The sequence below is a fragment of the Sorex araneus genome, chromosome 3 (assembly GCF_027595985.1).
Source record: "Sorex araneus isolate mSorAra2 chromosome 3, mSorAra2.pri, whole genome shotgun sequence".
NCBI lineage: Eukaryota > Metazoa > Chordata > Mammalia > Eulipotyphla > Soricidae > Sorex > Sorex araneus.
The window spans coordinates 113,936,621-113,951,773 of NC_073304.1; the positions used below are offsets into that span (position 1 = coordinate 113,936,621).

Consider the following 15,153-nt stretch of genomic DNA (forward strand, 5'->3'; position numbering starts at 1 on the left):
GAAGATTGAGTGAGCATATCCATTAGGCTCAATGCTTGATTTTGACAGAAGACTAGATATCCATTTTTCTATAGAATAAGATATTACTGATTTTTTCCTCATATAAAATGGGAAAATAGGAGAATTTGGTAAGATATCATTACTGACCTAAAGACTGTTAGCTGGGGGCATGATTATGTGGTATCTATAGTGCTCGAATGTGGGAAGAGGTCATAAGAACCCTTCCCAGAGGTATAAATCATATTCTAAGGGAACAAACAGAGGAAAGTGTCCAGCAAACACACCTCAAAACTAATTCATGAGATCTGGAGAGACTTCTTGGGAGAGGTGACTCTCAGATTCTATCTTGTAAAGAAGGTAGGATTTTGGAAAAGCAGGGAGCAGTGGCTGACTCAAGCATGGGGGTGGGCTTGTGTGGCATGCTGTGAAGATGTGCAGAGAAGGGCGGGGTGGGCAGTGGAGCTGGAAACTCGGCCAGGTGCGTTCTCTTGTGCGTTCTCTTGATCCAGGCTGTGCTGGGCACATGAGTGACTCTCAGGAGTGGATCTCTGGGCCAGAGGAGGGGCACACATACTCTGATGGCCTGATCCCGGCTGCCTCATTCACGACACTCCAGGGAGGTATGGGCCAGAAACACGTGCCCTTCCCCCATGCTTTCTGAAAGCCTGGTCCTCAACCAGGACCAATTGCCAACCCTTGTATCCAGTCCCCTTGGGACCTGTCCCCATTGTTCTGTGATCATTTCTAATCACCGTTGCCTTTAGCGTCCGGTTTTTTCCCTTCCAGCTGCTGTTTGATCTGTGGCTGTGCCCCAAGACTATTAAATTATAAGGAGGCTTGTGGGTTCTTGGTCCTAGGCCCAGAGTTATTAGTACCCTGAGTTTTTCATTTGTTTTCATTTGTTTTGGGTCACACTCGGGCAGTGCTCAGGGCTTACTCCTGGCTCTGCGCTCAGAGATCACTCCTGGTGGTGCTCGGGGGACCATATGGGGTGCCGGGGATCAAGCCCAGGTGCAAGGCAGGAGCCTTACCAGCTGTACTGTCTCTCCAACCCCAGTTCCCTGAGTTTCACATCCTGTGCCAGAACATAATAAAAGTGGGTCTTGATGATGGGTCCCTTAAGAACTGTTTGGCTGGTTTATTTTTAAAGCCTTTTTAAAAATAGCAAAATGAAACAAACTCAAGAAAGTATATAAAACGTAAAAGTAAACAAAGATGATGCATCCTGAGAAAATTTGTGTCACCACCCACTGGGCCGAGAAAAGAGAAGATGGTGGGGGTCTGGAGCAGCTTCTCCGCGAGTCCTTGGCTGGCCTCTGGCTTCAATGCGTCAGTGCCAAGGCGCAGGACCAGCAATGCCTGCACCTAACTTCTGCAGAGGGAGAAGGCAGATAGACCACCTGGCCTCTTCTGAGCTGCCCACACAGGAGGCCGCATCTGCACTTGCCTAGGATGGGACAAGCAGTTGATGTGGAAAATGGGAGCAGGTAGAGCCCAGCTCAGACCACGACCCAGGGCTCTGTCCTGACGTGCAGACCTGTCTCTCTTTGCAATAGTTCTGTGTGGTGGGGGTGGTGATGGAGGCTGGGCTCTGCCCAGCTGTGCTAAGGCCTTTCTCTTGGCTCTGTGCCCAGGGATCACTCCTGGTGGTGCTAGGGATCAAACTGAGGGTGGCCTCTTGCAAGGCAAGCATCTGACCTCTCACCCCCACTTCTTGGCATTTTTGTTAGAGGCTCATCGTGAAACTTGTGAGCCTACAAAGAAGCTAATTCATCCAGGTGCCCACCTGGTACCCTGGTGGTGTGCTGCTGCCCTGCAGCATGGCAGATTGAACATGAATGGTGAAAGTGTGTGTGTGTGTGTGTGTGTGTGTGTGTGTGTGTGTGTGTTCATGGGCACGTTATGCAGAGGAAATAATGGGTTCTTAGATGAGAATTGTGGTAGAAATAACAGCAGGTCAATAGTAGATGTGGGATTCGGGTTGTAGACATTTTTGTGAACTGCATACTGTTGTTTTGGGTCCTCTTCTGTGTTTGTAGAAGGAGGCACGCCCAGACGGATGCCAGGGGAAAGTGTGCGCATCAGAGGCCTGGCAAGGTTCTCTCCATCTTTCTGGGAGAAGGGTGTTGTGCCTTTTCAGATTCCTCTTGTGACACGACCCCCAGTAGCCCTTCCTTATTTATACTAGAAGCACTGAAGTAGGCCTGCAAATTCAGAGAGCTGGGGAGGGAGGGCGTGCTGCAGACGGGCACCCTGGGAAATGTGAGTGCATGCGCAAGGCCTTTTAGCTCACTGTTATTGTCCACTGCTCTAGACGGGCCTTCCTCTCTGTGGGGAATGTCCTCTCGACGGAGGTCTGGAGACAGGGAATGGGTGCGGGTACATCTGGAGGTAGCGAGCTGCCACTCCAGACACTTGCTGTGCTGTGTCTGGGTGGAAAACTTCGTCTCAGGCCAGATTGAATCACACCAGTTTCTAAGACATTCCTCAACCATGTTAGGCAAAAGAGTCCCCCGCTCACAGGCTGGGGTAGGAGGAAACCTGATATAGTTTTGGAAGAACCTTCCTGGAGAAAGAAGGTTCTCACAGCCACGGAGCCTCTCCTGACGGCTGAGATGGGAGGGGTCCCAAGCAAGGGGTGGAGACTGATGGGGGCTGGGGGGGCCAGGCTAAGTGCTGAGGCTTTGCAGGGCTGGGACACTTGCCCTTCCTCGTGCTCAACCGGGTCCCCAAGGGAAGAGTCACCCTCTTGGAACCCCACCTTTCTCCTGCTGCTGGATCATTGTTTCACATTAACAGTTGGTCTGACCCTCTTGTATGTGTCGGCTGTGCTGGAAATCTAGATCCAAACGAGGTTCGGGGAACCCCATGATGTTGGAGCCTGAGATCTGCAGTGTGAAGCACAGCCAAGGAGACTGCAACTCTCTAGAGCCGGGAGGACTGATCTGGGTCCTCAGCCTGCTTGGGTCACGCAGTGTTGGGGCCTAAGTACTCCTGGCTCACTTTTCTCATTTCCCAGATCAGGCTTGCTAAGGTATTGGTTTGCTGAGTGGGGCTCAGCTCACCCAACGCGCGAGGAGAGGGCAGACCTCGTTGCAATAGCTCATTTGACTAGAAGCCAGACCTCATCCAAGTGTGGCCAGGGAAGAAGTAGGAAGTTGATCATTGGGCGAGGTCTATAGGTGTAGACCGGCTGGTTCTGACTCACAGTGGCAACTTCCCTGGAGCAGAACGGATCCTTTTGTAAACAGTAACACTCATCTTTCTCTGGCTGATGGGCTTGGAAAAGCCAGTGCCCCTAAGGAGCCCAGGTCATTTGATTTGGCCTGGGAGTTGGGGCTTGTGTTTGAAAACAGAGCGGTGGGAGTAATGGCACCGCAGACGCTCGTGCCCACCGTAAGCCTCGAGTCATGGAAACTGGCCTGGGCCAGCCAGAGAGTGGGGGTGCCTGGGAAAGGCTGGCTTGGCGTGCCATCTGTCTGTCCCTGCCTCTCCCTTGCCATCTATCCCATGCTGGAGAGGAACACAAAAGCTGTGAGGAGACTAACAGGGGCAGGGCACGTGGAGTGCTGGCCATCGGGGGCTGCACCGTCTTGGAGAGGGCGTGTGGAGCTGCTCTGACTCTGAACCAGCTTCTGCACCTCCGTGTCAGCTCTTGGCTCCGTATGGGGCTTCTGCACTGACAACAGGCGGGGTCTCTGTCTGCCTGTGACCTGGAGTCCCCCATTCCCGAAGGGAGGCGAGCAGTGCTCACTTCTGTGACTGAGCTTCATTGCTGCTTTTAAACAAAACCATTCTTTTTCCCCCTGTGGCGTTGGAGTGCTCGCTTGGGACTAAGAATCAAGCTGTCTTGCTTTGGTGTGAAACCCAGCTTCTTCATCCTTCAAGGGGTGCCTTTGAGTGCCTGGGGCACTGTAGTGCCCTCAGTGCTATCCCTCGGCCTCCAGAGATACTTGGCTGCTCGTCTTTTAAGTGGGGTGATGGTGTTCTGAGCAGCTTTGGAGGAGATTCTGGAAGTCACAGCACCCCTGTTCTCACTAACCCTCTTGTTCTTTCTCGGACTTGCCAGCTGTCATTGTCCACTAGTCCTCAACTGGGAAAAACTGTGTTGGTGCACCCCAGAGCTGGTTTTCCTTTCTGAGCAGGTCCAGGGACAGCTCAGTGGCCATGTCATTGCAGGTGAGTGGGCCAGGCTGGACACTGCCCAGGCTGCTCTGGCAGACACATTGACATTGAGGTCTCTGCCAGATGGTTCCAAGTCCCTGTGTTGGCCTCGAAAGTGAACTTAGGAACATAACTTCTGCTTTCTCATTTTGCTAACGAGCTTGTTGAAGGAAGAGGAGATTACTGTTTGGCAAATGTGGTGTCTTGCCTTGGATGCACCGGTAGTGAGAGTTGGGGAGGAGGCTCAAATATGGCCATTCGTGAACCCATTCTGTAGGGGCTGCCATCTAATGTCATTCTGTTCCCTGCATTGGACCCTCCCAATGCACACTTGGCAATCACAGCCAGATTTAGATGTCTTGTTACAAAACATTGTTCGTGAGAAGTTATGGGGTGTAGGTAATTATTTCAGTAGTAATGAACAGCGTTTTAAAGGAGATCTCATCGCCTCCTTTACATTTTGCCTATCCCAAGGCACCAAGGAGTAGAATAAAAATGTTCTTTAGTCTCAAAATAGACTGGATTTAAATTTCAGCTCAGCCACTTAGGAGATGAGTGATCTTGGAAATTACCCAATCTCTCTGAGCCTCGTAACATTCCGACCTTGCTTGCAGGCTTGTTGGGAGGATTAAATAAGATGGTGTAAAACCGCCAAGTAGAGAACATGGCTTGTGGGTACACAGGGCATCAAGAGTTTCCGGAGGCCCTACACACCCCTTGGTCTGTAGTGGCTTGGGGAGCCACTTGGAGTGTGGCCCCGGAGGAGCTGGAAAGGACCTGTCAGGCTCCCAGACCAGCACCTGGGTCAGGAGGGACAGCCAGCTCAGGTCACTCTGCTTCAGAGTGACACAAACCTACATGTGGCCGCCGACCCCTGCAACTTTGGGACAAGGACACAGAGAAGGATGGATGCCCCTTGCCAAATGTCACTGACAACTTTTTCTTTTTGTCGCCTTTTCTCCAGCAAAAACTTCTTAAGAGTTGTCAGCCACTCACAGAATGGGGGCTGGAGGGGCCAAGAAGGGAGGATCTGGGGCTTATGCCAGCCACAAAATAGCAGAACTGCTTAGGGTCCTGATGAGGCCCACTGAACACGATGCTTTCCCTGCATGCCCGAGCAACCAGCCTTTGTTTGGTTTAGGGCCTCACCGGGCTTGGTGCCGACTCCTGGTTCTATACTCAAGGATCCTGGCAGGCCTGGGGGGGCCATATGCGGTGCTGAGGATCGAACCTGGGTCAGCCGCATGAAAGGCAAAACCCCTCTTCTGTACTGTCACTTACGCCCCACGCAGCTGCCTCTGTCTGGATTCTTTGCAAGCAGTCCTTCGTGTCTGAATTGTGGACATGGAGCCCCCTTCCCACACGTTGTCACCCCTGTCATTAGCAGAGAACCACTGCTGGGTACACTGGTGTGGTGCCACCTGACTTGGAGTCTCCAGGACTGGAGATTGCTGGGGGGTCTGACCCCCAGTGGAGCCAGAGATCCCCCATGAAAATACCAGTTGGTGGTGCCCAGTTATGCTTTGCCTGAGCTGCCTTAGGTAGTGGCCTAATCCCCCTGCTGAGGATTCTGTGGGTGAGTCCATGCCGGGCCACCATGCAGGGCGTGGCAGCAGCGGGCCACAGCAGGGCAGCCTGTGCAGGGCTGTGGCAGAGGGAGCAGGTGGGACACCCCACGCGTTTCTGCGGGCTCAAGTTCAGACTGCTGGGTCCCAGGAAGCAGGCCACAGAGTGCCACAGTCCCTGCCATGAAACAGCATCTTTGCAAAGCTAAAACAGAACCAGGAGTTTTGCTCTGTCGCTTTAAATAATCAGCCCCTCACTCCAATGTCACTTAGAACCCGAGAAGGTGCCACCTGCTCTGTGCAATGCAGAGATGCTTTGATTCCAGGGGTCTGCTTGGCTAGCCCTTGGGGGACAGAACACACAGCACTGGGCTTTGAAGAGCAGGGTGCTAGAGTCCCTCACTGCCCCTCTGTGCCCCAAGGAGGCCCTGTTCATAGAGTGGAAGCTTGTGTTATCAGTAGCAATTCCAGATAGTGTGTCTGTCTCCCTTCCCCTCCCCTCCCCTCCCCTCCCCTCCCCCCTTCTTTCCTTCCCTCCCCTCCCCTCCCTCCCCTCCCTCCCCTCCCCTCCCCTCCCTTACCCTCCCCTTCCCTCCCCTCCCCTCCCCTTCCCTTCCCTCCCCTCCCCTTCCCTTCCCTCCCCTCCCCTTCCCTCCCCTCCCCTTCCCTCCCCTCCCCTTCCCTCCCCTCCCCTTCCCTTCCCTCCCCTCCCCTTCCCTTCCCTTCCCTCCCCTTCCCTCCCCTCCCCTCCCCTTCCCTTCCCTTCCCTTCCCTCCCCTCCCCTCCCCTCCCCTCCCCTCCCCTCCCCTCCCCTCCCCCCTTCTTCCCTTCCCTTCCCTTCTCTTCCCTTCCCTTCCCTTCCCTTCCATTCCCTTCCCTCCCTCCTCTCCCCTCCCCTCCCCTCCCCTTCCCTCCCCCCTTCTTCCCTTCCCTTCCCTTCCCTTCCCTTCCCTTCCCTTCCCTTCCCTTCCCTTCCCTCCCCTTCCCTTCCCTTCCCTTCCCTCCCCTTCCCTCCCCTCCCCTCCCCTCCCCTCCCCTCCCCTCCCCTTCCCTTCCCTTCCCTTTCCCCTCCCTCCCTCCCTCCCTCCCTCCCTCCCTCCCTCCCTCCCTCCCTCCCTCCCTTCCTTCCTTCCTTCCTTCCTTCCTTCCTTCCTTCCTTCCTTCCTTCCTTCCTTCCTTCCTTCCTTCCTTCCTTCCTTCCTTCCTTCCTCTAGCCTCCTGTGAGAGGTGTCCTGTGCTTCCCCTGGACTCACACTCAGTGTTGAGGAAGACATAGCTTGAAGGTTGCTGAGGGTGGGTTTTGCATCTCCCTGAGGGTGGACATTGAGGCAGTGGTCAGGGCATGTGTCCTTTGCCGTAGGTGAGCAGTCGCTCAGGTGACAAAGGCCTTGTGCCTATGGCGGGCAGGTGGAAGGAGCAGCCAGCCTGGAGAGACAGGGCATAGGAGGGGCTCTGGAATGTTCTGTCAGCACAGATTCTCAGGTTGGCCACGAGGAGCTGGTGTCGCTATGGCTGTGATGTCTCTCAGCCCCTGACGGATTTGGAGCTGCGGGGAGCACTAGAATCCTCCCAGACCTGTCCCCACAAGTGTCAGGGCAGAGCAGCAAGGCCAGCCACTTGGCACCATGCGGCCGTCTAAACATCCAGAGGGGACACAGGGCGCTGCCCTGCATGAGCCGCCATGTGAGGACCTGGGTGTTGAAGGACCTGCCTCGGGCAGTCCACCTCTGCTGGTTCTGAGGTGGGCTCCTCCCTCTGAGGAGAAGAGGCTTTGCGTGACTAGAGCCTCTCATCCAAGACGAGGAAAGCTGAATCGGAACTTCCGTAGTTCTCTGTCTTCAGAAAGCCCTCCCACTGGTCCTGGGCTCACGTTGTCTTTGTTCAATATTATTTCCTGATGGCGTTGATGAGAGTAAGATGGATCCCAGAGGCTGGGACCACTCCCTGTCCTGCCTCCTACACGTGGTAATTAAGCCCACAACATCCAGTGTAAGCAAATAATAACAGGGGCATTATCTCCCGTTAGTCTGTTTTTCCTTGCCGATCATAAAGTAATTAGAATAATGAATGCCTTGTAAAACAATAGGTAAGAGGGCTGGCAAGAGCATTATCTGCCTTATACCTCATGTGCTCTGAATTATTGATGCATTAAAGCCGTGGGGCCTCCCTACCTCTGGTTCTTTCCGTGCAGATTGCTCTGCCAGGCCCTGCGGTGGTGGCTGTGAAGCCTGGCAGCCCGGGAGCAGAGCGCTGGACCCCACCCCCGGGCTGCAGTTAAGAAAACACCCTTCTGTGCCGAGAGCTCTTGCCTGCCAGGCCACACCCCACGTTCTCCACTTTGGAGCCAGATGGGCGGGGTGGTCCATGGTGAGCCGAGGGCAGGGAGAGTGGAGACTTTGACGCGGACTTTGATGCAGTGTCATTTCCCATCAGGGCAGGATTGGTCAAGTGCTCATTGGAGCGGAGGATGGAGACTCAGGGTCAGTTGTTGGAGCTTAGGGGAGGCTGTTAGACGTGTGTGTTCATGGTGGGGCCCAGACCCTGGTGTGGGAGCCCTGCAGGTAGTCCCGATGTCCCCCAAGTTTGAGGGAATCACTGCAGGTGTGTCCAAGGCTCCGGGGTAGCAGAGGGTGCCGGGGCTCTTTGGGTGAGTGGAAGTGTGTGCTGTCGGGCACTTTAATCACAGCCTGGTGGACTGTTGGCCCCCGCCACTGGGAGAAGTTCCACAAGGAGTGCAGAACTGAGTCTCCAGCTTCCAAATGGCCACGGCTGCCCCCCAGTGGCTTCTGGGCCTTTGGCAGTGACACTGAGCCTGGGATCCTCACAGACTAACGATCGGCCTTAGGCTGCAGTGGGACGTGGGGGCATTCTCCATAGATGTCAGCGGGCAGCCCCCAAATATCCCCACCCTACCGGGTTCTCTCCCTGGGCTCTACTTGAGCTGACATAAGCCCAGCAGGTCTGGGGTCACTTAGAAATCAAGCAGGAGCTAGCTCTGACGTGGCTGGTGGCTGGTGTGGCCAGAGGAGCAGACTGGAGTGAGAGAACTGGGCCTGAGAGCAGGTTCCAACTAGCGTAGAGGCTTCCAAGAGATCGACTGACTCAGTGTCCCCTTCCTGCCCCATTCCACTCCCTGCAGACAAAGAAGTCATCCCCCCCCCCTGCTTTTCTGTCTTTCATGTTTCCAGTCATGACCAGGCCCCGTGCCTGCTTGCTTGGGACATTAATTCTAGAACTTGAAGCCATGACCATAATTTGCTGGTATCTTTGAAAACATCTGTATTTGTACACATAATTTCACTGGGAATTTGAGGAGGGGGTCCAGTGACAGGAAGTGTTGAGATTGTTTACAAATAATTTTTAGTATTGAATATGCCCTGTGCACTATTCAGGATTTAGTCACATCCTCCCCACCCCCCAGTGTTGTTTGTCTGAAATTCAGGGTTGTCTGTCTGTCTGTGATTTATACGGCCATGTCCGGTCCAGGTTCTGTCATCACTGCGGGCCACAGTCCCTCCTGATGAATGTATTCTTGTTTATCGACCCACCCCTACCTGGGGTACTCTGTGAGGCACTTGGGATACAGCCTGAGGAGAAGCAGACTGTCAATGAAATAAGTAAGTGAATTACAGAGTGTTTAAGAGTTTTCAAGCACAAAGAAGAAAAAATAAGATGGAAAGGCAATGCTGTTGGAAGGCAGAGCTGCTGTTTAGGCGTAGAGGGGGAGGTCTTCATTGAAAAGGTGAAATTTGGGCAAAGTCTTAATGGTGGTGAGGAAGCTGTGATCCTCTGTGGGGAAAAATTATTTCAGTCGGAAGTACATTGTGTGCAAAAATGTACATTTTAGAACCCCATGTGGTTGTCTGATGAGGTCAGCCTTGTTCCCGGTAGCATATTTCAAGCCACCAAGGTGGATTGATCATTAATTATAACTGCAAAGGTCTGGTGTGGGTTTCAGGCACAGCTGGATCCAGGCATTCAAATGATGCCACCAGTGCCCTGTCACTCCCATTTCCCTGTGTGATGGCTTCATTCTTAGGGCTGGGCTCCCTTTTCTGTGCTTTCTAGGAAAAGGCCCTCCCGGAGTCGTGTCAGATTGCCACTGATCACATGACCACCCCAGCCCCATTGCTATTTCCAGGCGGGAGGGAATGATCTGGTTGACCAGTCCCCTATCTGCAGCCAGGGCCCACCAGGCCTTTTGAATCATATATACTGGGGACATGGAGGTTTCCTTAAAGGAACTGGGGGTGGGGAACTATTTGTCTTTCTTCATCAGACATATTTCACTGAGCCTCCAGAATAGGGGGAGGGTGTTCCCAAGTAGTGCTCAGGAGGTCTGGGGCCCAATGAAGATGAGATTTGGCTTGCAGGACTGGTGATTCAACGAGGGGCGGAGGGCTCAGTGCTGCTTGGGCCCTCTGGTTCTGGGATCACCAGGGCTGCACCTGGTCGTGTGTGGAGTTTGGGTCATGAAGTTATTGAATTGAACTTGGGCCCCGCATCTGTAGAGAATCCTCCCGTGACCTCCATGCTACCTCTCAGCCCTACATCACTTCATTCGCACACCAAGAATGCTGGAATTGTGCAACTCTTGGCTTTTATGAATCATGAATAAATGTACCTCTTCAAACCACTGTTTTCGTGTTCTTTAGAATTACTGGCAGTGAGCAGTGGGATACCTGGGTCATACAGTATTTCACGTATTATCATTATTATTATTGTTAGTATACTTTGGTTTGGGGGCCACATCTGGCAATTCTCAGGACTTCCTCCTGACTCTGGGCTTAGGGATCCCTCCTGGCAGGGATTGGTGGATCCTGTGTAGTGCTGGCAATCGAACCAGGAGTCGGCCATGTTCGCTTTACTGTTTTATCACTGCAGCTCAAGATGGGAGTTGGGGATGTGGGAATTTAAAATACTCAAAGAGGCAACGTCAGCAAAGCCAACCCTCACTCTCACCCCTGTAATCCCAGTGGGACGTTTTTAAGTCTGGGATCCCTTAGGGATAGACTGTGGGGGTTTGTTTGTTAGTTTATTTGTTTTGGGCCATACTTGGCAATGTTCAGGGGTCATTTCTGGCTCTGCACTCAGGAATCACTCCTGGTGGTGCTTGGGGGACCATCTGGGATGCTGGGGATTGATCCTGGGCCAGTTGCATGCAGAGCAGGTGCCCTCCCCGCTGTACTGTCTCTCTGGCCCCGTGGGGGAAATTGTGCTTTTAAGTGCTATTGATCCCCACGTCCAAACCTTGCTCTTTCTGTTGCCAGGAGGCCCAGAAGATCAACAATGGCTCAAGCCAGGCGGATGGCACACTCAAGCCAGCGGACGAGAAAGAGGAGGCAGTGGCAGCCGAGGTTGGCTGGATGACCTCGGTGAAGGACTGGGCGGGCGTGATGATATCTGCCCAGACGCTGACCGGCAGAGTCCTGGTGAGTGCCCAGCTCCATCCTCCCACAGGGAGGCCAGTGTCTGTCCACAGATGTGCAGCTTATAGGGGTCATGGAGTGTTGGCTTGTCTGCCTGGCTGTTGGGAGGCGTTCACACCATGCGGCTCCCTCTGGTCATGGAGAGGAGGCGGGTTCCTCGTGGGCATCTCAGCCCAGAGGTGTGGGTCAGTGTGCAGGCAGGAAGTGTCTGCTGGGCAAGATGCAGAGCACTTCCTCTGTTCACAGAACAGCTATGAGTGCAAGTGTACACACACACACACACACACACACACACACACACACACACACGACTCAGTTATCTGGGAGGAGAGAGGAGGAAAAGGCACCGTGTGCTCATCAAATCTGTGGAGGCCGATTCCCACCAGAATATTAGCGGTGTGTGTGTGTGTGTGTGTGTGTGTGTGAGTGTGTGTGTGTTTGTACAGTTTTCTGACCTCCTGGCCTGTATGACCTCACCCCTTTTAGGAATCCGCAGCTGTGCTGGTGGTTCTGAGCCTGACCCAGGCTCAGAGCCATGTTGTGGCACCTTCTTCTTGTGGAGGCTGTTTCTGAGACCTGTCATACCCGGAGCTCACCCTGCCCTGTCCATCTCCCACAAACTCTCTGGGTTTCATTGACATGCCCGCGGAGCTCGTGGTTCTTTGGCAAGGACTGTGTGTGGGACCTGCTGTCTCTGCCTGAGGGATGAGAAACCTGGCCTCTCTGTGCACAGCCTGGCAGAGCTCTGGGCAGACAGGCGTGAGACTGGCACCTTGGGCAGGCTGTCGTCCTTGAGGTGGGTGCTTTTCCCGGGATGGCCCTGCCCTTGGCTTTCTTGGGTTTGCTCTGGGTTAGGATTCTTTTCCTTGAGAAAAATGTTGCCTCCCACATAATTTATGATGATTCTGGAAACTGCTCTGATATGACTGGTCAAAATGAACATGAAATGAATGGGGATATACACAGCTGAGAGGCCCTGAATAATTCAGGAATGCTGTCAAGTACTATTGTTTGGTTTTTTTCTTCGCAAAAACTCAGTGAATAGGTAACATAGGGAGGTGGTGATAATGTCACTCACAGAATCCTTTTTTGGGGGACAGCTTTTTAAAAAATTATTTTATATTGACTCACCATGAGATACACAGTTACAAAGTTGTTCATGATTGAGTTTCAATCATACAATGTTCAAACACCTGTTCCTTCACTAGGGTACATTTCCCACCACCAATGCCCCCAGTTTCCATCCTACTACTCCCTGCCCCAGCCTGCCTCTATGGCAGACACCTCTCTCTGTCTCTGTCTCTGTCTCTGTCTCTGTCTCTCTCCTTTTGGGCATTACACTTTGCAGTACTGATACTGAAAGATTATCACACATGTTTCTTTATCTCCTTTCAGAACCCAATTCTTGTCCAGGGTGGAACAGCTTTTGGGGACAAATATCTCATTGTGACAGTAGCAAGCCTCTTGGACATCAGGCTTGGCGATGCCCTCTAAGCCTCTTAGGAAGACAGGGTTCTGGTCACCGTCAGTGGAGGCTTCTTAAGACATGGGCAGCAAGCCATGGTTGATATCCACCGGTGGCCAAATGGACATTTGGATTTGGAACTTTATAGAGGGGATAGAAGCTGGTGAGACGTGAACAAAAATACACTGGTGGGACCAGAGTGCCACTGGCAGTGCTGAGTGTCTAGTAAGGAGGCCAGATGTGTGCACCCACCATCCTGGGCTCCCTCCCGACCTTTCAGCCAAGTCTCCACCGCTCATTTGTGCATGTTTGTTAGTTGAACCTGCAGGGGAAACTTAATGGGGTTTGGTTCTGGGTTTGGGTCTCCAAGCAGAGGCTGATGCTCTGACAGCTGCTGGTGAGCAGAAAGTGTGGCTGCTATAAAAGCAACATATGTGGCCCTTGCTGGGAGTTAAAATTCTCTTCAGCAGCATCAGCCAGGAGTGACTGAGCATGCCTCTGGCTCTGGGTCTCTTTCTAGGCCCCGAAGGCAAGGGGTGGTCCTGGTTCCATTGTTCCATGGGTGCGAATCACTGGAAGAATGTCTGTTAAGGAAGGGTCTGAGGCTCAGCACTGTGTGGTATGTGAGTGGGATGGCCACGTCTGGTTCCAACACAGGGAGACAGGTGTTGCAGTTGTGGTTTCAGCGTGAGCCAAACACACTCCTCATGAAAGAGAAGACATAAAAAATAAGGAGTCGTGTGGAGGTCAAGCCAAGAATATCTAAAAATGAAAAATCCTATGACTTGAATTTCGAACAGTCATCTTGAACTTGAAAGCCAAAGCAAAGGGATTGTTCCATGGGGATAGGGAAGCAGGGGTAGGGAATGGATGTGGCACGCATAGACGTCAGCATCAGAAGCACCCAGAGAGGTGGAAACTGGGCTGGAGGTGGCCTGTAACCTTCATGTGTCAAGCTAATGGGTTTGAATGGACTTTGTGGTGAAGGAGATTGGAGGGGAGAGTAGCCAAGAGAAACACAGGTGGGCGAGTGAAAGCCAGAGATGCTGCCACCAGGAATGTTGCCTTAGCTCTGGAAGGTGAGGCTGGAAATAACTCCAGGCATTGGCAGCAGACTGTGGATATGGGTTGTGATGTTGTGGAACTAGAACCTTGCAGGCATGTGCGCCAGGCTGTACCTCGCTGTGACTCTAAGTGAGGTCCTGGAGGTTTTCTCATGCCTTGTGCACTGTAGCCCACTCAGCGGGCCAGGGCCCACTCTGTACTGAGTCTCAGTTTCCTGTCTTGGCTACTGAGTGGCAAGGTTTCATGCCGAGCTAGCACGGACATGGAGCTTATCAAGGAATTCATCGCCACCTTGCAGTTGCGGAAACTCAGTCACAGAGGTTAGGGCAGTGGTTGATATAAAAAATATGCCACCAGAAGCGGTAGAACTATGCTCATCCCTCTACATCTCTAGACCCGTCCCCCACCCCCCACTGATGCCTGTCCCTGTCATTACTTCCCAGTGACAGGTAACACTGCTGCTTTTCCATGTCACAGCCAGCTGTCACCCGGGTGATGACATTTTTGACTTTACCATCTCTGAACCAATGAGGTTTGGAGGCTTTTGGGCCTGATTCTTTTAACATTTGCATGAGCCAGCAAGGTCTGTCCAGGCCTGGGACTTGCCTGACCCCAGGCTGAGTTTAGAAGGTCTCAGAATGTCCTGCCCAAATGGCTCCTGACTTTTCAGGGCCAAACCAGCCTCGGGTAGTCCCACCAGAGCACATCCTCCTTCACGAGAAGGCATGGCCTTTGTTCTGAGCAAGGAACAGATTTCCCATCCCTGCCCTACTGTGCAGGAGGAAACAGTGCCCCGCCCCTCCTGATCTGAAGCTGTGTTTGTCTTGAGCTGTCCAAACGTTTATCCTTGCCACAATGGGACTGGAGCAAGACTAGGCTCCTGCTGTTGAATTTCCCTTTTCAATTTTTAATGTATTTTCCTTTCCATGTGACTTAGGTGCTTAGCTTCTGCCTCTGGCCTCTGCTCCTCAGTCTCATTGTCACAGGGGAGCATTTCAAAGCTGAGGGTCAGGCCCAGAGAGTTTTAGCCTGCCTGGTGGCTAAAGCCCCAGGTTGAACCTCAACTTCTTTGGGGGTCTTCCCATCTCTCTTGCCATCACTCAGTCAGTGCTTCTTTTCTTGTGTGTTAGCCACATCTTGAGGCCCCAGGAAGGAGGATGAGAGCACGGGGCGTGAATTATTTATATGATCAACTAGGTAGAACATTGTTGGGCTTTCTGTAAAATACGACAGATGGACTCACTTTCCACCTGTGCTTTATAGAGTCAACACCTAGAGTTTCCACCTCAGAGTGGCAGGTGAACTTTTTTTTTTTTATTATTAGTTTATTTTTAATTAGAGAGTCATCGTGAGGGTACAGTTACAGATCCATACATCTTTGTGCTCATGCTTCCCCCATACAAAGTTCAATAACCCATCCCTTCACCAGTGCCCATTCTCCACCACCCGTAAACCCAACATCCCT

The 15,153-nt window shown here is 52.7% G+C and overlaps 1 protein-coding gene across 21 annotated transcripts in view; it reads left to right on the plus strand.

Annotated features, from left to right (window-relative positions):
• Positions 1-15,153, plus strand: part of KCNMA1 (potassium calcium-activated channel subfamily M alpha 1) — a 767,652-nt gene that overhangs the window by 185,339 nt on the left and 567,160 nt on the right. For all 21 annotated transcript variants that reach the window (XM_055131433.1, XM_055131423.1, XM_055131426.1 and 18 more), the window contains exon 2: positions 11,000-11,161. In XM_055131433.1, coding sequence (XP_054987408.1) covers positions 11,000-11,161 — 162 coding nt within the window. The remainder of the gene's footprint in view (positions 1-10,999; positions 11,162-15,153) is intronic.